Source organism: Parathielavia appendiculata (genome assembly GCF_033297405.1).
Source record: "Parathielavia appendiculata strain CBS 731.68 unplaced genomic scaffold N657scaffold_3, whole genome shotgun sequence".
NCBI lineage: Eukaryota > Fungi > Ascomycota > Sordariomycetes > Sordariales > Chaetomiaceae > Parathielavia > Parathielavia appendiculata.
The window spans coordinates 1,258,024-1,283,506 of record NW_026944222.1 but is presented as its reverse complement, the minus strand read 5'-3'; the positions used below and the strand labels follow the sequence as shown (position 1 = coordinate 1,283,506).

At 55.8% G+C, this 25,483-nt stretch overlaps 6 protein-coding genes across 6 annotated transcripts; 4 read left to right on the top strand and 2 right to left on the bottom strand.

The window, feature by feature from the left end:
* Positions 1–2,604: 2,604 nt before the first annotated feature.
* Positions 2,605–4,112, top strand: N657DRAFT_568358 (uncharacterized protein; the record flags this gene model as incomplete). The annotated part of the gene is made up of 2 exons (XM_062788578.1): positions 2,605–3,815; positions 3,875–4,112. The coding sequence occupies 2 exons, from the start codon at positions 2,605–2,607 to the stop codon at positions 4,110–4,112; spliced, it is 1,449 nt and encodes a 482-aa protein (XP_062649667.1).
* Positions 4,040–4,631, top strand: N657DRAFT_281853 (uncharacterized protein). The gene has a single exon (XM_062786615.1). The coding sequence runs from the start codon at positions 4,261–4,263 to the stop codon at positions 4,561–4,563; it is 303 nt and encodes a 100-aa protein (XP_062649666.1). The 5' UTR covers positions 4,040–4,260; the 3' UTR covers positions 4,564–4,631.
* A 1,211-nt stretch (positions 4,632–5,842) lies between these two features.
* Positions 5,843–12,240, bottom strand: N657DRAFT_567351 (beta subunit of fatty acid synthase; the record flags this gene model as incomplete). The annotated part of the gene is made up of 2 exons (XM_062788503.1): positions 5,843–6,975; positions 7,026–12,240. The coding sequence occupies 2 exons, from the start codon at positions 12,238–12,240 to the stop codon at positions 5,843–5,845; spliced, it is 6,348 nt and encodes a 2,115-aa protein (XP_062649665.1).
* A 1,427-nt stretch (positions 12,241–13,667) lies between these two features.
* Positions 13,668–20,024, top strand: N657DRAFT_591730 (uncharacterized protein). Its single transcript, XM_062789916.1, has 3 exons — positions 13,668–14,570; positions 14,629–19,592; positions 19,651–20,024. The coding sequence occupies exons 1-3, from the start codon at positions 14,048–14,050 to the stop codon at positions 19,759–19,761; spliced, it is 5,598 nt and encodes a 1,865-aa protein (XP_062649664.1). The 5' UTR covers positions 13,668–14,047; the 3' UTR covers positions 19,762–20,024.
* An 858-nt stretch (positions 20,025–20,882) lies between these two features.
* Positions 20,883–22,368, top strand: N657DRAFT_678924 (Metallo-dependent hydrolase; the record flags this gene model as incomplete). Its single annotated transcript, XM_062796122.1, has 2 exons — positions 20,883–21,123; positions 21,185–22,368. The coding sequence occupies 2 exons, from the start codon at positions 20,883–20,885 to the stop codon at positions 22,366–22,368; spliced, it is 1,425 nt and encodes a 474-aa protein (XP_062649663.1).
* Positions 22,369–24,501: 2,133 nt separating this feature from the next.
* Positions 24,502–25,001, bottom strand: N657DRAFT_678923 (uncharacterized protein; the record flags this gene model as incomplete). Its single annotated transcript, XM_062796121.1, has 2 exons — positions 24,502–24,515; positions 24,680–25,001. 2 exons carry the CDS (start codon positions 24,999–25,001, stop codon positions 24,502–24,504), a joined length of 336 nt encoding a protein of 111 aa, XP_062649662.1.
* Between the last annotated feature and the right edge of the window lie 482 nt (positions 25,002–25,483).

Genomic DNA, 25,483 nt, shown 5'->3' with positions numbered 1-25,483 from the left:
AGTAACTCGAGCAACGGCCCTTTGGGAGGGTGGATATAGTAATCCGTGAGAGCAAGAAGGGAAGTCGATAGTGTAGTTAGAGCACTCTCTTCGCACGCTTCACGAGCCAACATCTCTTTGCGCAGGCTTGGATAGAGAAGAAGGCGTGAATCTCGACGTCTAAGCGAACGGACCCGTCGAGCAAGAATTTTGAGCCGCAATCGATCAAAGCGCTTCTGTGCCGATGTCTCTCGCGGCGTTGATGGTATGCGTGGGCTGAGAGCCTGGCAAGCCTGGAAGGCATCGGCTTCCTGCTTCTGGCCGCACCAGCGGTCTCCTAACGGCGGATGGCATTTGATGAGGTCTCGCTCCGGTTAACGGCCGATCACGTGAAAGCATACATAGATCGGCCTGAACGGGAAGGTCGCCGTCTGAGACTCTTGGGAGGAAAGCCTGATAGAAAGTTTCGAAGCCTGGTTGCTGAATCAGATGGCTGCTTGGTCGCCCGACGCTCGATATTCAGTAGGGCGTCTGCGCTTTGCAAGCGAATGGCAAAGGGTAACCCCGTCGGCTTCAAGACCCAGGGACAGGGCGATGTTTACCAGCGAATGAACGGCTGACACAAATCAGGATTGCATGGTCGTGCAGCAATAGCTGCAGTAGCGAACAGGCCATCTCCTCCATCTGGAAAAATCGATCAAATGCGCCAAAGTCTTCTGGGCAATTTGGGCTTCGGCCACCAATAGACTCTAGATCGAAATCTTGAAGATGGCTTGGCTAGCTCGACACGAAGTTGGGCTCAGAGACTGTGGCCGGTTGGGTTGGGGAAAGGAGGCTTCACTGGCGCCGCCTTGGGAACTGTCGACCCAGCTTAACAATGGGCGTGGTGTACGAGGAACTCTCTCATCCAACACTCGGTATGCTGCGTCTGGTGAAGCTGGCTTTGATCGAGAGCAACGAGATGCGGCAGGTTTTAAGCGCCCCCCTGCTTCCCCAGCTTGGCATGTGCAGTCGGGTGGTGGACCCCACGGATCTGTGGCGTTGTGAGGACGACAGCGACGATGTCAATTGGATGCAAGCTGCAGTCTGACCAGCGTTCCCCATGATTTGTTCGCAGGCCAATGGTGTTACGCGGCGTATGCAGCCTCAAGTAGAGGTTCCTGGGGTGTGGCACGGCAAACTTCTTTGGGTCGCCGGCTCGTTGGGCATACGGGCATTTGCCGCAGAGCGTGTTGATACGTCAGGAACGGAGTACGGATGACGGTTCCATATGATGCAGTTGCTGGGCCTCGCTGCGGACGTCAGGAATTTCTATGGCCTGAGATAGCACTTAGGGGCCTTGGGTAGCGCCCGCGAGGTTCCTCGGCGACTTTACTCGTACGAGTCAACAACTGATACGGGCCAGCAATACCGCGGCGGTGACGATGTCGGTCCCACGGTATTGATAGTCGAGGATAATGAGAATCACTGAAGATTCATGTCTGCACTTTCGCAGCAGTCAAGCCGCTAGCACAGCTCGGTTCATCTGTGATCTGTGTTGAGGAAGAAAAGGGGTCCAAGGTGAGAATCTGGCCTGGTGACATGCCATCATTCTAGGTTGTTGTCATGGTGGACTTTAGATTCAGACGACCTATGGATGATATCAGCTGTCCAGATTGGATGAGAGGAAGCATCTCGCACATTCTTCCAGGGTTCAAGTTCGATTCATGGAGGACAGATGCAAGAGTGGGATGACGGACGGATTTGGGTTGCCTGGTGGGCTCACTTACCAGCCGCAGTTGCTGTGGCAAGGGCAGGGCGGTGTTCCTGCCACGTTGCCCCGGACATGGATGTATCTTTTTGGCTGGGCCCCCACGGGACCATCACTGCTGGCCCCGCGACTGCCCAATCGGTCGAGGTTGTGAGAGTGTGACCAATCATAGCGACGTTGCTCTGGCCTGATTTTTCGGCCAATGGCTAAGGTCCGGGCAGGATCGGAACCACTGCGAACTCGTGACAGGGTGTCGCTGCCCACTCAAAACTGTGCTGGGACTGTTGACTTGAACGTGAATGGCTGCTTTGAACGAGCGTCACATGAGTGTGCAACTGTGCGTCGTGGGAGCGGTTGAGTGTTGTACCGCCACTCATGGAAATCGCGCGTGGGCGAATGATGCAGGAATGATAAAACCGTCTCTCCCATTGCTTGTCGTTACACTTTCTGGATGGATTGCAACTGTGACCCTTAACCTCCTCGCCTGGGCAACCTGCCAGTGCATCCCACCTGTTCAACCGCCCGGACGACGCTTACTTGTCACAACGCCAGACGCCAGCAACGGCCCGCGTTTTAGTGCCCGACTCCAACTCGACAGCTGCAACCTCGACAACGCACACGCATTGCACTGCAGCCCCAGCACGACTCACAGTCCTCTGCACACCATGCCGGGCCTCCGATCGGTCACCAATCGCTGAACAGTTCTCAAGCTCTCACACCAACTCACCACTCGGGATCCCTTGCTCAACGCACCCGACACACTCTATAAACGCTATCTACACCCGTCTTCTCCATTCTTTGGCTGGGAATCTCCTTCCTCCCCACCAGAGGCCCCAGTACCACGCATCGACGCTGCCCCCAAGCAGAAGACCAAAATGGCTCCCCCACATCCCCGAAGGCAATCCTCAAGTCAATCCGCCTCCAGTCATGACTCACGGAGTCGGAGGAGTAACGACTCATACGCATCACATTCGACGGCACCCACCTCATTCTATTCCACGCCATGTCCCTCAGACCTGAGGGCCTCACCAGCGTCAGCACCCAGCGGAGGCTATACCCGGGCCAAGCGTCACCAACCATACAACGCTCGTAACGATGTCAGCCCCACCACCTCGCTCTATCCGCGCTCGTCGGTCGAGTCCTACGCCTCAACGACTGCTTCGCATGAGGATCTTGACACCATGGACCTGGATGAGATTCCCGATGACGGCATCCCACCTCTGCCTGTCTACCGGCGCGACGTTGTGGAGCCGAACGTGCGCGCATCGACACCCCAAGACTTCGCCAAGCTCTTCCCCTCGCTCAACCGCTTGACAATACGCCACGACGAGTTCACCTCGGACGGAAACATGAACTTGCGCATCGACACTGTAATCACAGGCCGCAGAAGGACCGCCATCCAGCTCTTCCACCTGCGCATGTACGACTTGGCGAAGCGCGAGTTCTCACTGCGTCGGTATTCGCGCGACTCGGGTCGCGAGGTCTGCAACTCGAAGCGCAAGTTCACTAAAGTCGCAGCGCCAAGGCCCAAGACCGCAGATGAAAGGCCAACGTTGAAGCGGTCCATGTCGACAGCTTTCAGGACGCTGAGCGGTGGCAAGCCCACCTTGCGCCGCGCGAAATCAGGCGTGGCGGTCCCTGGCCGCCCAGACACGGGCTACTCGACGGGCGATGGCGATGATGAGTTGTACCTCGATCGATCCAACCTGTCTCGCCTCTCGCTCGACAATCGCCTGATCAAGGGCAAGGCGCAGCGGCCCTTGCCCACCAACACGACCAAGCTTGAGTTCAGCAACTACGCGCGCGTCGACGTCAGCCGCCGCGGTGGCAAGGGAAACAAGCGCTATGACTTTGAGTGGTGGGGACATCGCTACAGCTGGAAGCGCGCCATCGACAAGCAGCTGAGCTTGGTGTCATTCCATCTTGTGCGGGACGGGCATACAGGTGCGCCAGTCGCGCACATTGTTCCCGAAACGAGGTCGCCGAGCCAGGTTCTCGCCGACGAGAGTGCGGGCGGATGGGTTCCGCCGTGTTTCATGTGGATCGCAGATGAAACCGTTGTCAATGCTGTTACCGATGTTGCCGAGTAAGTAAAACACTCCTCTCAAGTTGCTTGAGACTGCAGATGCTAACAAATCCCCTCAGCGTTATCGTGGCTACCGGCCTCATAGCCCTTGTTGACGACTGCATCAAGGAGCGATGGCAGACCAAGAAGATTCACCGCATCCCGGTGCCATTGACCTCCAAGACAGTCAACCTTGAGGCCGTCAGCCCAAAGGCCATCATGCAGCATGTCTTTGGCCGGCGGTACTCAAACGACCATCAGCGCCCATCCACTCCGTTAAGCCCCCTGCGACTCGCAAGTCCTATCGCGGCTCATTAGCGGGCCGCGACTGATCCAGACGCTCCGATTTCGGGCAATCGCCGTCTGGCTGACTTCGGGCCCCCCAGAACCGGTCCCTGTATCTCAGCGCCACGTGTTGCTGCCCGACCGAGGACACCCCCACACCTTCGGACATTGGCAGCATACGATGTCATCTCGCCTTGTGACGGCCGAGAGGCTCTCATCCCTTTTCTTTGTCTTCCGTGCTCCCGATTGGCGCGTCGTCCCTTTATTCTTTTCATGTTTATCTGTTCTCATGACACCTGGGCGTCAGTCGCAGATCGCTCGATGTGATTGTCTTACTAAAAGTTGCTTATTGTTCCGATTTTTCTCTTTTCCTCATGATGATTCATTTTTTCTGACAGCATATGGGCACGGCGTTATGAGTTGCAAGTTTCCCTTGGACAAAAGATTGTGCATGGTCAAACTGGAAGGTGGTGGCTTGGGCTGAGAAGAGCATTGGTCGTTTTGCATGGAACGGTGCGAAGAGGAGTTGGGTGTGCTTGTTCGTTGTAAGGCTTCGGGGTTTCCATATATCTGAAAGGGTATAGTCAAGTTGGACGAAGGTATTCATATCTATGAAAACGTTATATGGATTTTGGCAGGGCTGGGTTGTCGCGGAGCGCTGGGACTGATGAGGAATGATGTCTGATGAGAGACGAACAACAATAATGGCGGAATGCAAGGCATGCCGGATGCTGTATGCTAAGCATAGCTTCGTGGTGCTGCAGTTGTTTGTACAAGTCAGCCTGCATCGTCCTTCTCCTGTAGAGGTCAGTCAACGGTTGACTTGGACGACATGCCATAGAATGGCATGGCAGACAGAACCTGATCTCTTTTGTCAGTCTACATCTACTTTCACTACTTTTGTTACAGCAATGGTCATCTGTATGCAGCGCCTGCATACCCCTTCCAGTTCTCCCAGTTGGATAGCCGAGATAAGTAGGTAAACAAGAGGAGGTGGCATTTCGCGGCTGTGGGTTCGCAGATACAATCAACCAAATGCTGCTGAGATCATACGATGCCCTATACTACACTCGCATATGTAGTACACTGGCACCAACCGTTACTGTCTTGTCATCCGTCTCTTCCTCGTAGGGATCTCCCATCATTACCGGCCGTGTCCCCGTTCACCGATTTGCAGGAACGCCAAGAGACAACAACTGTCGGCGATGTGATACCGATCGGTTTTATTGCTCAACAAAAGCCGGTTTATTGGACGGTAGGTCAGTGGCAGGCAATATACCCTATATACAAAATATGGGGCCTTGTCAGCTGAAGGGGGCCAACACAGACAATGTGAACCAAGGCAACACACATGCTTGTACAAGTATGTACCTAAGGTACCCATGAACTTTCCGCTTCAACGACCAGAGACTCTGCCTTTTAAGGGCTCCTGACATTGTGGCCCAGGAAACTTTGAACTCATTTGAATCGGCTTTTTATTCGGTAGTCTCTCTCAGAAGGAACACAACGTGCTCAGTCACAAGTTACAAGACGCATGAAAGAGGATTGAATAAGAAGAGACCTGCGCAATTGGAATAAGTCTACCACTGTCTAACGTAAGGCATATACGCGCCGAAACACCACTAACCACATGATTAGAAATGTGTCATAAACCGAGCAAAATCCCTCCGTAGGCTAAAGAGAGAAAGAAAAGGAAAAAAGGAAAAAAGGAAAAACCAATGCCACCAGCTCAGACGTTCCTAAATCCCATGAAAATACTCTTCTCATGCCGCATCGACCCCGTTCACCTGCTGAGTACCATTCACACCATCGACCTTGTTCGTCAAAGCCGCAGCCGACGTGGTGCCGTCATCCTGATACTTCTCCCAGTTCGCCAGGACCTGGCCAATCTTGGGGGAGTTGGTGAGCCGGTACACCTCCTCAAAGTATTCCTTAGTCAGTGCAAACGGCTTGGCCGTCACGTTGGGAATGTATTTGCCGACCAGCTTGGCGGGGTCGATTGTCGTCTTGTTGATCTTTTTAAGCAGGAAGCTGCGGAAGGGCTTGACGCCGGAGCGCAGGAAGGTGGAATGGAAAGGTACGTCGATGCCCTTCAGGGGAACGGTCGCGAAACCACGCTGCAGCTCCAGGGGCGTCGGCTTGAGCTTCGTCTCCGCGGCACACGACTGGATCATCTCAACGAGCTTTTCCTTGACCACCTCCGTTTCGTACTCCCTGCGCATCTGCTCAATGTCGAGACTCATGGCCTTCAGATAGTTGGTGACACCAGTCAAGGTGTCGAGGGCTCGGAGATCACCGGCGCAGACGTATTGCATGTTGGCAATGTTGTAATTGACAATCTCGAGAAGCCAGCCTGTCGTCTCGGCAATGTTGCTGACAACGAACCGCAGCGCCTCTTCGTTGAAGGTCTTGCTGATACGGCTGGGGTTGACGGCACACATGCCGTAATTGGACCGTCCCGCTGCGTCCCGGTCCACGGCAACCTGCATTGTCAGACCGCGATAAAAGACAACCGAGACGAGCGACTCGATAGGCATGACATCGGCGAGGGCAGCCAGAGCCGAGTACTCGCCGAGGGAGTGGCCGGCAAAAGTGCTGTCACGCGGGACGAGTCCCTTAGCCTTCATGTCCTCGAAGCTGGCCTTCTCCATCAACGTCAGAGCCGGCTGAGTGAACTGGGTGGCCGAGAGGAGACCGTTGGGAGACCGGTACGTGTAGGACGTCGTATTCTCGTCGATCTCCTTGAACATGCGCTGGGAAGCTATGGAGCCATTGGCAGAGACAGTCTCGTAGGTCATGGCCATGTAGTTTTGCCGGATCGCTTTGCCACGAGGGCCGCCGAAGTGGATGGTAAGTTCCTTGGGGTTGTTCTTGACGATGTTCGTGATAGCAAAGCCTGACACTGGTCAGTAAAAGACGGTATATTAAAGACGTGAGGTGACGTACCATAGGTATCCATCAGGTACTTGTCCGCTCGGTCCCAAACCTCCCTGGCAACCGGACTGCTGGCATAGAGGTCCATGCCCATGCCCTGTTCCTGGGAACCCTGGCCGGTGAAGACATAGGCAGTGACGGGTTGCTCAATCTCAGCCTCGCCGAGGAGCACCTTCTCCTCTGTCTCCTTGTTGATGGCCTCCACCTTGATGATCTTGCGACCGGCAACCATGCCAACGTGCTGCAACTTGACGTTCAACTCATCATTGGGAAGAACCATGCCAGTGAGAGACGCGTGGAAGCTGCGGACGCGCCCGATCTTGTTCTCGGCAGCCCATGTCTCGACAAGGCTGCGCACTGCGGCGCTCGAGTACATACCGTGCGTGATGGTGCCGGGGAGGTTGGCATAGGCTGCGAAGACACGTGAGACGTGGATGGGATTGTAGTCGCCAGAGACCCGGGCGTAAGTCTCGTTGGAAGCCGGGGCACGAAGCTGAAGAAGGTTCTTGCCGCTGAGCGGGATGGGGTTCTCGAAGTTGACTGGCTGCTCGATCGACGACCCATGACGCTGGAGGTAGTCGATAACCGGGTTCCCGTGCGACTCGCCGGCCTCGTAATCAACAGTGGCAACCTGGATGATCTCCTTTGTGGGGAGCTCAATAAGAACCTGACCCCGTGTCTCGACGTGGCTGAACACAGTCCTGTTTTTGAAGCGAACCAGGCTGTGGAGACGGAAGATTAAAGTTTTTCCCAGCAGCACCGCCTCTGGCTTCGCAGGATCGTCGAGGACGAACCATTGCTTGGACGTGAGGACGGCGACATCCTTGGAGGTCGCAAGATGGACCTGCATAGGCGTCTCAACCTTGCGTTGGAACGTGTTCTCAAAGTCGGTATAGGCGCCCCGGTAAAGGAACTGAGATGTGACTTCCATGACGGCCTTGCCGTCCCGCGTGATGGTTCCGCAAACCTCGACCATCTTCCCAGACTCCTGGTTGATCACGGCATTGATCTGGGCCGTGGTGGTGACCTCGTCACCCTTCTTCAGGGGCTCGGCGCCAGGCATCATACGGAACTGGTTAGAGAGGTGAACCAGCTTGAGGAGGTCGCCATCAATGGTGCGGGGGAAGATTGGCTTGGTGATGGCCTTCCAGCCTACAACGATGGCAAAGTCCATGGGTGCATACATGATCTTCTCCGGACGGTCGACGAAGGCTTCGCCAGTGTTGCCCACAGCATGGACGAACTCGTTGATGGCCTTGCTGGTGATGGTTGTCTTGCCGCCGTCGAACTTGCTCGACACAGGGGTGTCGAGATCAAGCGGGTCATCACCGAACCACGCACGCCAGTAGAACTCCTTGATGCGATCATTGCGGCCGTCCATGACTTCGTGAATCGGCGCGTAGCCGGCCTCGGGGCGGTAGATGAAACGGAGGGGCAGAGCGACGGCCTTTCCGAGAGCAGTGGTGTCCTTGATCATGCTGACAACGATCTCGTTCTTGCCGTCGAGCTTGACCTCAATCACGTCGACATAGCGGTTCTGCCGGGGCTGTTCTTTGACGACAATAACCGTGCTAGCGTGGTCGTCAGGGTTGAGGACTTCGACAAGGAGACCCCGAGTTGGCGCGAAGATCCGCCTCATGGGGTTGGTCTGGTACTTTTGGCCTTGAACGATAACCTCGGATTGCAAGAGGGCATATCGCCAGTTCCGGCTTGGCCCGGCGATGAGCGAGATCCACGACTCAAGCGACGGGAGCTGGGTCGAGGGAGAAGAAGACAGACGGTAGGTGTTCTTGCCCGCATCCGTCCGGATGGTGAGACCGTCGATGTCCGTGGGGATCTCCGCCTCAATGAGCTTGCCTCCAAAGTATTCAACGGTTGGGATCTTGGAGGCGTCACCGTTGTACAGGTCTCGAATCAGACCCTCGATGTGACCATTGTGAATACCGTCCAGAATGTCCTTGATGGGCTCGTCGACTTTGGTTGAGTGCTTTGCAGCCATAGGTCCTTGGAGAATGCAAGTTCTGCCGACGTCCTTGCCGATAACGGCGCCGAGATCCTCAGATTGCCACAGAGAATCCTTCTTGAAAAAGTACTCAAAGTTTTCGTCGAGAGCAGGGACGAAAGTGACTGGTTTCTGGCCACGCCGCTGGCAGAGCAGCAAGAAATGTTGAACATCCTGGGCATTGATGAGCTGTGTCTCGGCCTCAGGGTAGTGGGACAGAATGCGTTCGACGGCGGGGTACGGATCGTCGAGATCTCTGTAATTCTGAAGGTGGGACGGCTGATCGGAAGTGGTCGTGAACCGCTCCTCCACACGGTGGATGAAGTCGGCCGTGAGGTTGATGAAAGAAGGGTCAATCCAGCGCTTCTCGTCCTGGACATACAGAAGCTCGACCAAGCGCCGGACAACCTCTCCGTAGGTCATGTCTTCCAGATCAACGGCCTTGCCCTCCTTGTTCCGGCCAAACCAAACCTTCTGGAAGTCGTCGTTGAGCTTCTTGATGATGTAATCACGCATCTTCTTCAGCTCTGGAACGCGCTTCTCCCTGGGCAGGCTGAAAATCTTCTGGTCCATTTCGGCCCAGAAGAGGACACCGCGCGTGGCAAGCTTGTGAATCGGCTCACCCATCTCAGACCTCACAGTGATGACACCGCCGGCGGGTCCCTTGTACGTCTTCTCCCACTCGGCATCGTCCAGCCCTGGGGCGTCGACAATGGCCTGCTTGGCAGCACTGCTGGTATGCGCCTCCTTGGCAACCATCATGCGACTGCCAAACATGCAGCCATCGTAAGGCATCGGAGGGTAGCCGTACTTCGTTGACCACGCGCCGGTGAGGTAAGGGTAAGTGTCGTCGGCGCCGCCGAAGCCGCTGCCTGCGACAAGAATGATGTTCTCTTGCCGACGGATACGGCCGTACATGGCGAGTATGGGCGCGTGGAAGTCCTCGAACGAGTGATGGCCGCCGCCTCGGCCACCAGTCCATTGGAGGATGACCGGGAACCGGGGGTTGGCCTTGGCGATATTAATGACAGCCTGGATCGCTTCGCTCGACCCTGGCTTGAAGGAGATATGCTTCAGGCCTAAAGTCTCAATGTACTCTTGGGCGACCTCGATCGACGGGACACCAGCACCAATGGTCAGACCTTCGATCGGCACGCCTTCGGCCCTGAGCCTGCCAAGCAGCGGGATCTGCCAAGCCATGGCACGAGGGTTCACGTAAATAAGGTTAACCGTGATGCCCCGGCCAGGAGGGATCGCTTTCTCGATCTGGGAAATGGCGGCGATCATTTTGTGTGCCTCGTAGTATCCGCCGCCAGCAAGCTCGATTTGGTAGCCCGCGTTCATAGTCGCTGCCACGAAGTCCCAGGGCACCGTAGTAGGGGTCATGCCGGCCACTAGCAGTGGCGGCAGACCGAGGAGTCTGCTCATCTTGGTATCCACGTAGGTACGTCCGCTGGACGTTGTGACGAGTTTCGGACCATATTCCTTGACCCAGTCAACGGCGTACTTGACAGCATGCTCTTCGTCGCGATCAAAGAGTTCCGACTTGTAGCCGACCTCGTTCACCGTGCCATTCACCGTCCCCGCAAGAATGACGCGAACACCGGTGCCGTCCTTGTTCTTGCTCGTCAGCACTCCGAGACCTGAGACGCCACCCGGCCCGAAGTCCAAGATATGCGTTGCTCCCGGGAACACAGTGGCCTGCTCCCAATGAACCGGATCACTAGTGATCATGCGAACCAAGGCAGGCACAACGTTTCCAGTCATCTCTTCCCGAACGTCCTTGCCACTGTTAGTGTTGAAGACGGGGATGCCCAGCTGCTTGACATTGATGTGGATATCCTTGAGATCCTCAGCAATCAAGGAGGTGGCCTCGGCGAGGTACTTGCTGTGAAAAGGCGCCGTGATTGGCAGAAAGCGGTTGACGAACCGGATCTTTCTCTCAGTGTGAGGGATCTTGGTCTGGTCAATGCCAGTGGCGGCCTTGACCTTCCTGAGCTGCGCGTTGAGGCCGCAGAGTGATCTCGGAGGACCCGCGACGACCAGATTTCGCGGACTATTGATGAGGGAGATTGAGATGTGCTGGTCTTCGGGGAGGTACTTGTTCGTCTGGTTGATATGCTTCTGAACTTCGTCTTGGGGAAGGTCACGAATGCTCAGCATCGGCGTCGGAGTGCCCTCTCCATTGTCGATTGAGTCCTGAAGCATCGACGGGCTCAGGGAGGTAATAGGGAATGTCTGTTGGCTGCGCGCGCCAATCCAGAAGAGGATAGTCAAGGCCGATTTGGCGATCTTCTCGAACGACTCCCAGCTTTCCGCAGCTGCTGTGACAGCGGCAAGGACAATGCCTTGTGAATGGCCTGTTGTCCCGCTGATTCTGTCACGGAGGACGCCGGGATCGAGACCAAGCACCTTGCATGTGATCTGATAGTGTGCCAGTTGCACGAGGCCAATCAGCGGGAAACTGACGGGGGCCGAGATCAGATAGTCGATGTCCGGCGTGGCATCCGGGTTCTGCAGCCAGGCTATGATATCCAGACCCTTGGAGTAGAGCTTCTCGGCGCTCGGATGGCTGGACAGATTCTGGAGGAGGTCTGCCGAGGAGACAATGAGTTCCCCAACAAAGGACGGGTATGTCTGGTACAGCTCGCGGAGCTCCTCGAAGTACTCCTCGATGTTCCCCTGGCCGCCGAAAATGGTGTAGAGCTTGGCAGCCCCTTCATCAGCCGCCCGGAGCAATGCCGACTCATGCTTCTTGATGACTCTGTCCAGCGCAGCTCGCGCAGCATAGTAGCTGCGGATCACCTCCACCTTCTTGGCGTCAATCCCAGGGAGAGTGGCCACGAGGGCGTGGACATCATTGCCCCGGAGAAAGACTCTCTCAAAGTCGTTCAGGATGAGCTTGAGCACCTCCTCGCCTGATCCTTGTACATCGTCTTCGCCCTCGGCAACCTCGCGGGCAATGTAGCCCATGTACCTGGCGACCAGCTCCTCCACTGAAGACGGCTCATCGTCCTGAGCGAGCTCGTCCGTTGGGGCTGGCAAAGTTGCGACGAATCCCTCCTTCAATTGTGAGGCATGGAAATGAAGGCCGGTCGGTATCAAAAAGGAGGTCTCGAGAGAGCCGTGGGAGAGAGTGAGTGGACGAAGCGAGGCCGATGAGCGGGGAGTGACGGCGCCCGTGTGAAGGCCGGTGCCGTTGCCGTTGCCATTGTTTGGGTACATGGCGGTCGAGGATGGGTATCTAAAGGATTTGGCGGTTCTTTTTCTGTGTTAGCCTTCGGTGATCAACCGGTAGAGCGAGAGCTTACGCCAACCTACCAGGCAGCAACAGCCGGAGAGATGGGGAACGAACGGCTACCACAAGCCGCGGATAGCTGCCAAGGTGGCAATGAATGGTCTGGCCGGTGGAGAGGAGAAGGGAATGGCACTGGAGATTAAGATATGCCCTTGAGCTGTAGGACGATTATATGGATAAGGGAGAAGGGGGGAATGGGAACGAGCAGGGCGAAGGCGGGAAGGAAGGGACCGAGATAAGGTAACTGTGTTAGGTGGTGGCTCCTGCTTTGAAAACTCGATGATCGTTGAAATCGAGAGTTTTAAAGCCCTGGTGGGGAGAAACGGGGACACGGATAACGTGTGTGGCGTGGTTCAGGCTCAACACAAGACCATCAAAGTGACCAAACGCTAGCACCATCCCATCGCCATTGCTCGCCAAAATTTCTGGGTTTTCTTGTTGGGGATCGGTCGATGCGCCGGCAGGCACAGGGGAAGATCTGTGCCTTTGCCGTACGAACGCGCATCTTCCGACCAACCACGACCCGAGTCCACAGCGGGAGGGCCCACATGTCAAATGGCATGCACGAGCCACCCAGTGGATCCGAGAGTACCGATACTTTCTCAGGCAATCATTGATAGACTTCTCAACACCGACTCCTCATCCTTATTTGGAGAAGAATCCAAAATCTCGGGCTCACGGATGCCAACAGTCATTCCGCATGTCACAGAGAAAGATTTGAGATGACGACGCTGATGAGTAATTCGAGCGCAAATCAGCTGCCGAGCCTCATCTTGCTAACCGAAAGCGCGTGCCTGCCTGGTTACATCTGATGCGACGGATCACCATAACGTAAACGATTGCTATACATATTTTCAAAAGTGCCCGTCCATATTGAAATGACACACTGGTCTTGGAAGTTCAATTTCACATGGATAAGGTCCATACCAGGTAAGTCAGCTACCTGATGTCAGAGGTCTTCGACGTAGCTCTCTTCTCTCCCTCAGACCGATTCAATGAGACGCTTGGAGCGAAGGACGAGGCGTGTAAGAAGATGCCGCACCAAGAACCGCCCGACATCAGTGCCGTTCCCGGTCGTCGTAGCTTTGCGGACGAATATTTCTGATCCATGGATCTGCTAGTATCTTCCTGAGCTGCTGGAGCCCTCGGCATCACTCGGTCTGGAGTTGGAAGTTACCTGCGTAATGACGAGGTACCGAGACTTGATGATCCGAGGGTGAGGCTGTGGGGTAACGGGCAGGCATGACGCTAAGCTTCAATTGGTTAGTCTTGATGTTTGGTTGAGAAAGCACCTGCAGGTCGCGGCCGCCGGGGGCAAGGAATGTTACTCAAAAGTTCGTTCAACATTTGCTACCTGGACACGGCGCCCCTTCCCAAGTCTTTGGTCCGTTCGCGGGGAAGGAAATCAACTCTTCGATATTATTGCACTCCGCTTTCTTCTTCCTTGTTTTTGTTTTATCCCCGTCCAAAAACCTCCCCTAAAGACTCCCATTAGTTATCCCTGCCTCCAGCGCACTTGGAAAAGGGTTCTTTCCCTTCACTTCCAGTCACGCCTTCTCGACTTCAGCCTCGACTCCGTCCCACGAGGAAGATTCAACCCAAAGAACTCAAATCTGGGCCAATTGAGGGCTGCCAATCGTTCACGGAAGACACCCATAAATACCCCCCTTGAACGGTCTCGGTTTCGCTCATTCGCTTTTCTGTTCACCCCCGAGCACAGGAAAAAGGACCAAGATGCGTCCCGAAACCGAGCAGGAGCTTTCCCACATCCTCCTCGTCGAGCTCCTTGCATACCAATTTGCCTCTCCCGTGAGGTGGATTGAGACCCAAGATGTTATCCTCGGAGAGCAGACGGCTGAACGGGTCGTTGAAATCGGCCCAGCTGAGACACTCGGTGTGATGGCCAAGAGGACTCTGGCCGCTAGGTACGAAGCGTACGATGCCGCCAAGTCTGTGCAGAGACAAATTCTCTGCTACAACAAGGACGCCAAAGAGATCTACTATGACGTGGATCCCGTCGAGGACGAACCTGAACCCGCTCCGGCGCAAGCGAGTTCCTCGAGCTCGGGGGCACCAGCGCCTGCTGCCGCCTCCGCCGCTGCCGCCGCGCCTCCACCACCGACTGCCGCGCCCGCTGCCCAAGTTCCAGACGCGCCCGTCCAGGCAATTGATATCGTGCGGGCCTTGGTGGCTCAAAAGCTGAAGAAACCTGTCCAAGACATCCCTCTGAGCAAGGCCATCAAGGATTTGGTTGGCGGTAGGTACACATTTCCCCTCATGCGTTGCGTGGTGATGCTGATGACATTATTACGCAGGCAAATCCACTCTCCAGAATGAGATACTTGGCGATCTGGGCAAGGAGTTTGGATCGGCACCCGAGAAGGCCGAAGACACACCGCTTGACGAGCTTGGTGCGGCGATCCAGGCGACGTTTGATGGCAACCTTGGCAAGACCTCACAGGGTCTCATTGCTCGTCTCATCTCGTCCAAAATGCCAGGCGGGTTCAACATTACAACTGCGCGAAAGTATCTCGAGACGAGGTGGGGCTTAGGGCCTGGACGGCAGGATGGCGTGCTCCTGCTTGCAATCACAATGGAGCCGCCAGCACGTCTGGGCTCAGACGCCGAGGCAAAGGCCTTCCTGGACGATGCATCTCAGAAGTACGCTTCCACTGCTGGGATCAGCCTCTCTACGGCCGCCGCTGCTGGGCCGGCTGCCGCTGGCGGGGGCGGCATGATGATGGATCCCGCTGCCATCGAAGCGTTGACCAGCGACCAGAGGGCCTTGTTCAAGCAGCAGCTTGAGCTCATTGCGAGATACCTCAAACTAGACATTCGTGCCGGCGACAAGGCTTTTCAAGCGTCGCAGGAATCAGCCAAGGTTCTGCAGTCTCAGCTCGACCTGTGGGTGGCAGAACACGGTGACTTCTACGCTGCCGGTATCGAGCCAGTCTTCAGTCCCCTCAAGGCCCGTGTTTATGACTCTTCGTGGAACTGGGCCCGCCAGGATGCCCTGAGCATGTACTTCGACATCATTTTTGGAAGGTTGAAGACGGTCGATCGCGAGATCGTCAGCCAGTGCATTCGCATCATGAACCGCGCCAACCCGACGCTTCTCGAGTTCATGCAGTACCACATCGACAACTGCCCGACTGAGCGCGGAGAAACGTACAAGCTTGCCAAGGAGCTCGGTGCCTCGCTGATCGATCACTGCAGGGAGGTTCTCAATGCCGACCCGCGCTACAAGGACGTCGCCATTCCAACTGGCCCGCAGACCACGATCGACCAAGTTGGCAACGTGCGGTACCAAGAGGTCCCGAGACCTAGCTGCCGGAAGCTGGAGCACTATGTGCAACAGATGGCCGACGGCGGCAAAATCTCGGAATACGGAAACCGGACCAAGGTCCAGGACGCCCTCTACAGGATGGTCAAGCTCATGAAGCAGCAGTACAAGTCGCACAAGGGCGCGCAGAACGAAATCATGAGCTTGTACAACGACATCACCCGCTCACTCGCTATGAACGAGAGCCAGATCATCCCCAAGGAGAATGGCAGGATCAGTGGCCTACCGAAGAAGGGCAAGCCAAGAGGCAAGACTGAGACAATCCCGTTCCTTCACCTCCGCAAGAAGACGCAGCAGGGATGGAACTACGACAAGAAGCTCACGAACAAGTACCTTGATTGCCTCGAGACTGCCGCACGAGACGGTGTCACATTCGCCGGCAAGTATGTGCTCATGACGGGCGCCGGCGCCGGCTCGATTGGCGCCGATGTTCTCCAAGGACTCATCAGCGGCGGTGCCAAGGTCATTGTGACCACAAGCCGCTTTTCTCGGGAGGTCACCGAGTATTACCAGTCCATGTATGCCCGGTTCGGCTCGCGCGGCTCACAGCTTGTGGTGGTGCCGTTCAATCAAGGCAGTGTCCAGGACATCAATGCGTTGGTCGACTACATCTACGACACTAAGAGTGGTCTGGGCTGGGATCTTGACTTCATCGTCCCGTTCGCTGCCATCTCAGAGCAGGGCCGTCAAATCGACGGCATCGACTCCAAGTCTGAGCTTGCGCATCGCATCATGCTCACTAACCTCATCCGCCTCCTCGGCAACGTCAAGACCCAGAAGGCCACCCGTGGCTACGAGACACGTCCCGCACAGGTCATCCTTCCGCTGTCCCCCAACCACGGCACTTTTGGCAGCGATGGCTTGTATTCCGAGTCGAAGCTCGGCCTCGAGACCCTCTTCAACCGGTGGGCTTCCGAGGACTGGGCCAATTATCTCACCATTTGCGGCGCCATCATTGGCTGGACTCGCGGCACTGGTCTGATGTCGGGCAACAACATTGTGGCCGAGGCGGTTGAGCGCTTTGGGGTCCGCACTTTCTCGCAGCAGGAGATGGCTTTCAACCTTCTCGGCCTCATGGCCCCTACCATCGTCGATCTCTGCCAGAGCCAACCTGTCTTTGCGGATCTGAACGGTGGTCTGCAGTTCATTCCCAACCTCAACGAGACGATGACTCGGGAGCGCAAGACCCTGACCGAGACCAGCGAAACCCGCCGCGCCGTCAACAAGGAGATCGCTGTGGAGAACAAGGTGGTAAATGGCGAGGCTTCCGAAGCCCTGTACAAGAGGAAGGTCATCGAGCCCCGCGCCAATATCAAGTTCGATTTCCCGCCCCTGCCGGACTGGAAGTCCGAGATTGCTCCTCTCAACGATAACCTCAAGGGCATGGTTGACCTCGAAAAGGTTGTTGTTGTCACAGGCTTCGCCGAAGTCGGCCCGTGGGGCAACTCCAGAACAAGGTGGGAGATGGAGGCGTACGGCGAGTTCTCGCTCGAGGGGTGCATCGAGATGGCGTGGATCATGGGCCTCATCAGGAATCACAATGGGCCGATCAAGGGCAAGCCGTATTCTGGCTGGGTGGATGCAAAGACTGGCGAGCCTGTTGACGACAAAGATGTGAAGCCCAAGTACGAGAAGTACATCCTGGAGCACTCGGGCATTCGCTTAATTGAGCCCGAGCTGTTTGGCGGCTACGACCCAAACAAGAAGCAGCTGCTGCACGAGGTCGTCGTTGAGGAGGATTTGCATCCCTTCCAAGCCTCCAAGGACCAGGCCGAGGAGTTCAAGCGCGAGCACGGCGACAAGGTGGAGATTTTCGAGATTCCCGAGACTGGCGAGTACACGGTCCGCATGAAGAAGGGCGCCTCGCTTTGGATTCCCAAGGCCCTGAGGTTTGACCGTCTCGTTGCCGGCCAGATCCCGACGGGTTGGGATGCCAAGCGGTACGGCATTCCGGACGACATCATCTCGCAGGTCGACCCTGTGGCTCTGTTTGTGCTCGTCTCAACTGTCGAGGCTCTCCTGTCAGCCGGTATCACGGATCCGTACGAGTTCTACAAGTATGTCCATGTATCAGAAGTGGGCAACTGTGTGGGCTCAGGTATGGGTGGCGCGGCGGCTCTCCGCGGTATGCACCGCGACCGCTTCCTCGATAAACCGCTCCAGAACGATATTCTGCAGGAGTCGTTCATCAACACTATGGCTGCTTGGGTGAACATGCTGCTGATCTCCTCGTCTGGTCCGATCAAGACGCCCGTCGGTGCCTGCGCCACGGCTGTCGAGTCAATCGACATTGGCTACGAGACCATCATGGAGGGCAAGGCCCGCGTCTGCTTTGTCGGTGGCTTCGACGACTTCGGTGAGGAGGGCTCGTATGAGTTCGCCAACATGAAGGCAACCAGTAACGCCGTCGACGAATTCGCTCACGGTCGGACTCCCAAGGAGATGTCTAGGCCAACGACCACGACAAGGAATGGCTTCATGGAGTCGCAGGGATGCGGTGTCCAGGTCATCATGACTGCGAAGCTCGCGCTGGACATGGGCGTCCCCATCTACGGCATCCTCGCGCTTACCACGACTGCGTCGGACAAGATCGGGCGCTCGGTGCCTGCGCCTGGCCAAGGTGTGCTCACGACCGCTCGGGAGCACCCTGGCAGATTTCCCTCGCCTCTGCTCGACATCAAGTACAGGCGGCGGCAGATTGAGCGCCGGACTCAGCAGATTCAGGACGACAAGGAAGTTGAAATCCAATACCTTGACTCCGAGGCCGAAGCGCTTAGGGCCGAGGGCTGGACGGAGGACAAAATCGCTGCGTTCGTCAAGTACCGGAAGATGCACATTAACAAGGAGGCCGAGAGGCAGACCAAGGAGGTTCTGCGCAGTTACGGTAACAATTTTTGGAAGAGCGACCCCAGCATCGCTCCTCTGCGCGGCGCTCTGGCCACGTGGGGCCTTACGATTGACGATCTCGGCGTGGCGTCATTCCATGGAACGTCGACCAAGGCCAACGACAAGAACGAGTCGTCAGTCATCTGCCAGCAGCTTGCCCACCTGGGGCGCAAGAAGGGCAACGCGGTTCTGGGCATCTTCCAGAAGTACCTTACCGGGCACCCCAAGGGTGCTGCTGGTGCCTGGATGATGAACGGGTGCTTGCAGGTGCTTAACACGGGTCTCGTCCCCGGCAACCGCAATGCCGACAACGTCGACCAGGTGATGGAGCAGTTCGATTACATCGTGTACCCCAGCCGTACCATCCAGACGGACGGGATCAAGGCCTTCTCGGTCACGTCGTTTGGTTTCGGCCAGAAAGGTGCCCAGGCGATCGGTGTGCACCCCAAGTATCTGTTTGCCACGCTGGACGAGAAGACGTTCGACGAGTACCGGGCCAAGGTCGAGGCTCGGCAGAAGAAGGCCTACCGCTTCTTCCACAATGGCATGATCAACAATGCCCTGTTCGTGGCAAAGGACAAGTCGCCGTACACTGATGAGCAGCTCAGCTCGGTGCTCCTGAACCCCGATGCTCGGGTCACCGAGGATAAGAAGACTGGGAAGCTCACTTTCGCGAGCAACTTTATGAAGCAGTCTGAGAAACTCCAGGAGTTGTCGGGTTCCCCGGAGCACAAGGCGACCATCGAGTCGGCGCTCCGCTCGGCGACGCGGAATATTGATGGTGGTAACATCCGAGTCGGACTCGACATTGAGGACATCTCGGCCGTCAACGCGGAGAACGAGACATTTGTGGAGCGTAACTTCACGGAGGCGGAGATCAAGTACTGCCAGTCGTCATCTACGGGGCGGGCAGCGCAGCAGGCGTTTGCAGGGCGATGGAGCGCCAAGGAGGCCGTGTTCAAGGCGCTGGGCGTCGCCAGCCGGGGAGCGGGCGCGGCCATGAAGGACATTGAAATCCTGACGGACAAGAATGGGATGCCAACTGTCACGGTATGTGTTCTTTGACCCAGAGGCAGTTCAGGGAGGACAATAGCTAACTTTGTTCCAGCTGCACGGTGCCGCAGAGGAGGCTGCGAAGAAGGCGGGCATCAAGCACGTCACTGTCTCGATCTCGTATACCAAGGACCATGCTTCGGCCGTTGCTACAGCTCAGGTTTGATGGATGGCCTGTTTCGGGGTTTGGAGTTCACCGTTTAGAGGAATGGAGTTTTTCTGATAAATGATTGTTTGTCATTTGAGGTTGGCGGATGAGGTGAAATGGTCTAGTCTGAGTCATGGCTTTACACCTAGATCAATCGCGCTTCGAGCCGCGTATAACTAATTATTATTAGAGTAGTTTGCCTTGACGTTCGCGCGTTGAATTGAATGGCTACACCATCTATGAGATTGATGTTGTGCCACTGGTCAACGTTTCTGACCCTGATCTCTGACCAGGCACATCATTGATACACGCCGAGAAGATGAAAGTTATTTACCAATTCCAAACTGTCGGGAATGTGTGACGTTTTGCGGTTTGTTCTGCGATTCCTCAGCGTTGGTCTTGATTACTCCGTATACGTGTGATTATCTGCACAGGCAGTTCCTGATGGGCACGGATGACGGTCGATGCTTGGCAACCTGTCATTGAAGAATGGATGAATGGATGGTCGTGTCTGCCGGTCCCCGGCGCTGGCCGAGCTCCGCCTCGTAGCGGCTTTTTGTCTGCCAAGACGGACCCGCTCGGTGTGGGTTTGCGCTGCGGCGCGGGGGACGCCGTCGAATGGTTGAGGAATTCCAGTCTGATAAGGGATAGGGTGGCAGGTGGGCACCGTGTATTTAAGGGGCTTGCTTACCTACCGCACTGGTCCTTGGTTGCCGAGCAGTTGGCTTCCTCCTTGGATTGTGTTCGAACTTGAACTTGGGAATGGTAATTGGTGTCGTCGGCTTTTGTTCATCAGGATTTCCGGCTGAAGGCATCTCCAATCTGGGGTCAAGGTAGGCCTTCCCTGGCACCTGACTGCATAGAGAACTTCCTTGAACTGACACTACATACAGGGCAACATCTTCACTGTGGCACTTCAGTTGGGCGGTTGGAAACAAGCAGTGCCATCTCATCACGAGCCGTGGAGGGTTCTTCCGGAAAACCAACTACGCTACTGGAGCGCGACTATTGACCTTCCGTGTCACGAATTGGCAAACCCGGCTACATCAACGCTGCCACCCTGAGGAACGTTCCGAATCCGACTTACAAACATCCACAGCTGGAAGGGCACCTCAAAACGCCAACCTGGTTGCAACGAGATGGGGCTCAAGAACAAGCTCTTTCTCGGCACGTTTGTGCACAGCAAAGCACTCGACGAGCTCGAGTACCTGCACAACGCAGCTGTGTGTGTCGATATGTCGGGTACCATTGTTGCTGTCGAGGTGGAATGTGATGAGCTCCGGGCGAGAGAGACCGTGTTGCCGCGGCTAGGGTGGGAGGTGGCCGAGGTGGAAGTCGTAGAGGCGAAAGAGGGACAGTTCTTCTTCCCTGGCTTCATCGGTGAGTGAGAATCTGCGCGGTAATATCCCGCCATGGCAAGACATTGATTGTACGATCCCAGACACCCACCTCCACGCCTCGCAATACCCCAACATCGGCATCTTCGGCAAGTCAACACTCCTCGACTGGCTCAACACCTACACCTTCCCACTCGAAGCCTCCCTCTCGGACCCGGTCAAGGCCCGCCAGGTCTACACCCGCGTCATCCGCAAGACGCTCTCCCACGGCACGACGTGCGCCGCCTACTACGCAACCATCGACGTGCCCTCGACCAACCTGCTCACGGACCTTTGCCTCTCCCACGGGCAGCGCGCCCTAGTCGGCCGCGTCTGCATGGACCAGCTCTCACCCGACTACTACCGCGACGCCTCCGCAGACGCCTCCCTGGCCGCCACCCGCGCGAGCATAGCCCACATCCTCCGCGCTGACCCAACCATGTCCCTTGTCAAACCCATCATCACGCCGCGCTTCGCGCCCGCCTGCTCCCTCCCGCTCATGCGGCAGCTTGGCGCGCTCGCAAGAGAAACCTCGCTCCCGATCCAAACGCACATCTCTGAAAACAAATCCGAAATCGCCCTCGTCAAGGACCTCTTCCCGCCTTCCGCAACTGGCGCAGCCGATGATTCCTACGCGTCCGTCTACGACGCCGCGGGGCTCCTGACAGACAAGACCGTCCTCGCGCACGCGGTGCACCTGACCGAGGCCGAAGCGGACCTGGTGAGCGCCCGAAGGGCCAAGGTAAGCCACTGCCCCTGCAGCAACAGCGCCATCACGTCCGGCGCGGCGCGGGTGCGCTGGCTGTTGGACAAGGGCATTACGTGCGGGCTCGGCACCGACATGAGCGGCGGGTACAGCCCCAGCGTGCTCGAGACGGCGCGGCAGGCTGCGCTTGTCAGTCGGCATGTGGTGATGGGCGCGAACGGGCTGGCGCCCGGGGAGGAGAGAGAGAAGTTGAGCGTGGAGGAGGTCTTGTTTCTTGCTACGCGGGGCGGGGCCGAGGTGGTTGGGTTGGAAGGGAGAGTGGGCGGGTTTGAGGTGGGTATGGAGTGGGATGCGCAGTTGGTTGGGTTGGGCATGATCGGGGAAGGAGGCGAGGTTGAAGGGGAGGAGGACGAGGGCGGGGATGTGGATGTGTTTGGGTGGGAGAGCTGGCCGGACCGGGTCGCCAAGTGGTTGTATAATGGGGACGATCGGAACACCAAGAAGGTGTGGGTGAAGGGGAGGTTGGTTCATCAGCGGAAGTAGAGGCTTGATTCCGAGGTGTAAATGATCGGCGTCAGCTCAGGAGCCGGGGCTCGGATAGGCAGTTTAGGAGCAAGCAATAAGAGCCTTGCGTACCTGATCAATTCCTACGGCAATTTGTTTGATTCCAGTTGGACGTCCTTGAAACTCCTTCTGCTTTAAACGGGCAGCAGGACAACCGGTTGATCAATTGGAGCCAAGCTATATCGAAGCCGCCATTGACACTTACCAACTCAGTGCCGGAGAGAGTGACACCGCTTTTGACATCTTAATCTCTGATCCTGTGTAGTAGGCGCAAGGTCTCGTAAGACTACAACCGCGTGCTGTATGTGATGGCAGAAAAGCACCGAGGCGGCGAGGTGTCGGAACCTGTAGGCCCGGATAGTCCTTGCCGTCCCTCGAGATTGGATGAAAGTTGGAATATAAACCTGGAAAATGAAGGAACACCGGCGGGGTGATTGATAGGAAACTTGCTGGCTCAGCCCGTTACAGAGCCTCTATGCCATTGAACTAATCTCCTCAGAAGAATGCCATTCAAGTCCAACGACTTGAAACTCTGAGGTAACTTATGTCCTGTTGATGGCAGCTCCTACTGCTGTCACACGGTCGAGAGCTAATTACTTAAGGAAGCAAGCAGGCCAGTTAGGAAGAAGCTAAAACTGCTATAATGCTAGCATAGAAGAGCACATTGCAGCATGCAATGTAACGGGCTAAGCCCGTAAAGGCCTCGGCAAACTCGCGGCCGACTCGAGATTCGGCGGACTTCTATCTTGTTGGATATCGGCGCACAGGCCAAGGATGTGGAGGTATAAGACGGCAGATATCTTGCATAGTCTTTCACTCTTTTTCTTCTTCTCTCTCCATTCGAGACAAACTCGTAGAGTCGTCACCAGCTGGTTGCAATATACTCCTGGGACCGTTACATGCAAGACGCTCGGAGCAAACGAAAGCATAGCATTGCGAGCACTCTGAGAATCATGTCAGTATATAGCCACTTTGTTTTAGAGAATTCTGGGACTTCTCCAGTTAGCAATTCTAGTGCAAGATTGTCAATATTCTCAGATATCGCTTATTGTGAACCTTTTGGCTTCACCGAATCCTACCTCGTTATTGAGTTATACATTTAGGAATCTTTCTTAATACTAGAAGACCGGAATTGTTTGTGATGAATCTCGGTTCCCTAACACTGAGAGGGAACTCCTAGAGGTATAATTTGAGACGGGATGAAGTTCAGTGAAGGCAAAGAGTTCACAATAAGTGCACAAGCAATTGTCTCAACAGTAAGTATAGCTAACTGCTTGTATCTCTTACTTGAGAACGTTCAGGGTCCTCTGAAAAGAATGACTATATGGTAACTGAGATTAGTAAAGCCCTTAGTAAAGCTCAGTATGAGCCTACAGATGGTAGTAGGAGCCTCTAAGTCTTACCTTAGTGGGTAGAGGCTTGGGAATGGTAAGAGTTGTACAAAGATATATCGAGCATGTTCTTCGGACTGCCTCAGCGTCGTTACCGCTCTTGGGGTAAGCTCCGTTGGCGGCTGCTCAGTGCGACCGTCGCGCCTCACAAATCATACCACTGCCTGACTGTAAGGTGACACACACAGGTTCACCAAGGAATATCGCACCGAATCCACAATGAGAAGCACGTAGAACGAATCTCGGTCCCCTGATAACTGAAAGGACTCCTGATGGTTAAAACCTGACAATGGGATGAAGTTCGGTGAAGCAAAAGGTCCACAACAAGCAATGCCCGGAGGTACTGACAATCTTGCACTTGAATTGCTTGCTCAGGAAGCTACTGTGATGCCCGCAGGCCTAAGGATTGTAGTTCATATACAGCTTCCTCCCTCAGGTACCTTCATACCCGAGATCACAGCGATCACCTCTTTGGTCGTAATCTGGTGAGCCGCTCACCGCGCTCACCAGTCTGCCCAAGAATCTCGGTGATCCCTCTTGCAGGCCCCATCTCAGCCCAGCGCTCTCAACAACCCAAATATAGTCAAATTAACGCAAATTAAATCAACGCACATCAACGCAAATTAAATCAACGCAAATCAACTTAAGCTTTTGGAATATTTGCAAGTCAACTCGCACCCCCAATTTGCGTTGTTTAATTTGGCTATATTCGCCCAGCCACTTATAACCCCAACCCTGCCCAAGCTCAGCCATTTCCATTCTCCCCTCCCGAGTCGTCCCCTGCCGTGACCTCGGGGCTTCTTGGCAACCCACAAAATATCCACCAAACGCATGCCCGCGGGGCCGCGGCCTCGAAGATTCAGGAGAGATACGCACAGACACACAGTCCGCAGGCATACCGTTGTTGAAGATGACAGAGTCGAACAGGTTGGCCAGCGTACCAGCCGTCGAGCCTGCCTTCCCGTTGCCGCCCAAGAAGGCCGTTTCCAACCGCGTGAGCCTCGCGAAGCAAATCCAAGCGCTGCCGACGTCGATTTCGAGGCTCTGCCGGCCAAAGACCTTGCCCAGTGGCCGAAGATTACGCTGCAGAAGAGGGAATACTTGCCGGAGGAGTGGATACATCGGAAGCGGCCGCGAACCTCTTGGATCGCCTCTCATGGAAGGTTCTTGGTTGAAGTAGTCGGAAACAACGATGTCGGTCGTTACTGGCGTTGCAACCATTGCGGCCAAATTTTCAACGCAAAAGCCACGAGCTCATCCGCCGTACACCTTAACCACGAGCATCAACAGTACAAGGAAGGCAAAGAACCCGCCCGCCCGCCTGTCAAGAAGCACCGATCGACGTTTGGATATGATCCACGCAGCAACCAACACCCCCGTGGTAACAAGACCACTTGGCGATACTTTCAAGTCGCTCCTGCTCAATTGGGTCGTCAGTAACAATGTCCCATTTCTGCTGTCAAAGACCCTTACTTTCGTGACCTCGTGCGCCTCCTGGATCCTGCTGTCGTCTACCGAATGCTTCCGAAGGCCGGGAATACAGTACGATCTTGGCTTGAGGAAAGATATCAAGAACAACGCAATCTGTTGAAGACGACGTTGTCCGCATCGAATTACGCGAAGCACCTGTCGTTTGATCTCTGGACCTCGCCGAACTCGCATGCTTTGCTCGCGATCGTCGCCCACTTTACTAGCGCTGAGTT

Excerpts from the sequence above, each read along its gene's own strand:
- N657DRAFT_281853 (XM_062786615.1), top strand. The coding sequence starts at position 4,261 with ATGTCATCTCGCCTTGTGACGGCCGAGAGGCTCTCATCCCTTTTCTTT.
- N657DRAFT_591730 (XM_062789916.1), top strand. The coding sequence starts at position 14,048 with ATGCGTCCCGAAACCGAGCAGGAGCTTTCCCACATCCTCCTCGTCGAG. Across the intron at positions 14,571-14,628 it reads CATCAAGGATTTGGTTGGCG|GCAAATCCACTCTCCAGAAT; the intron begins GTAGGTACACAT and ends ATTATTACGCAG. Across the intron at positions 19,593-19,650 it reads ATGGGATGCCAACTGTCACG|CTGCACGGTGCCGCAGAGGA; the intron begins GTATGTGTTCTT and ends ACTTTGTTCCAG.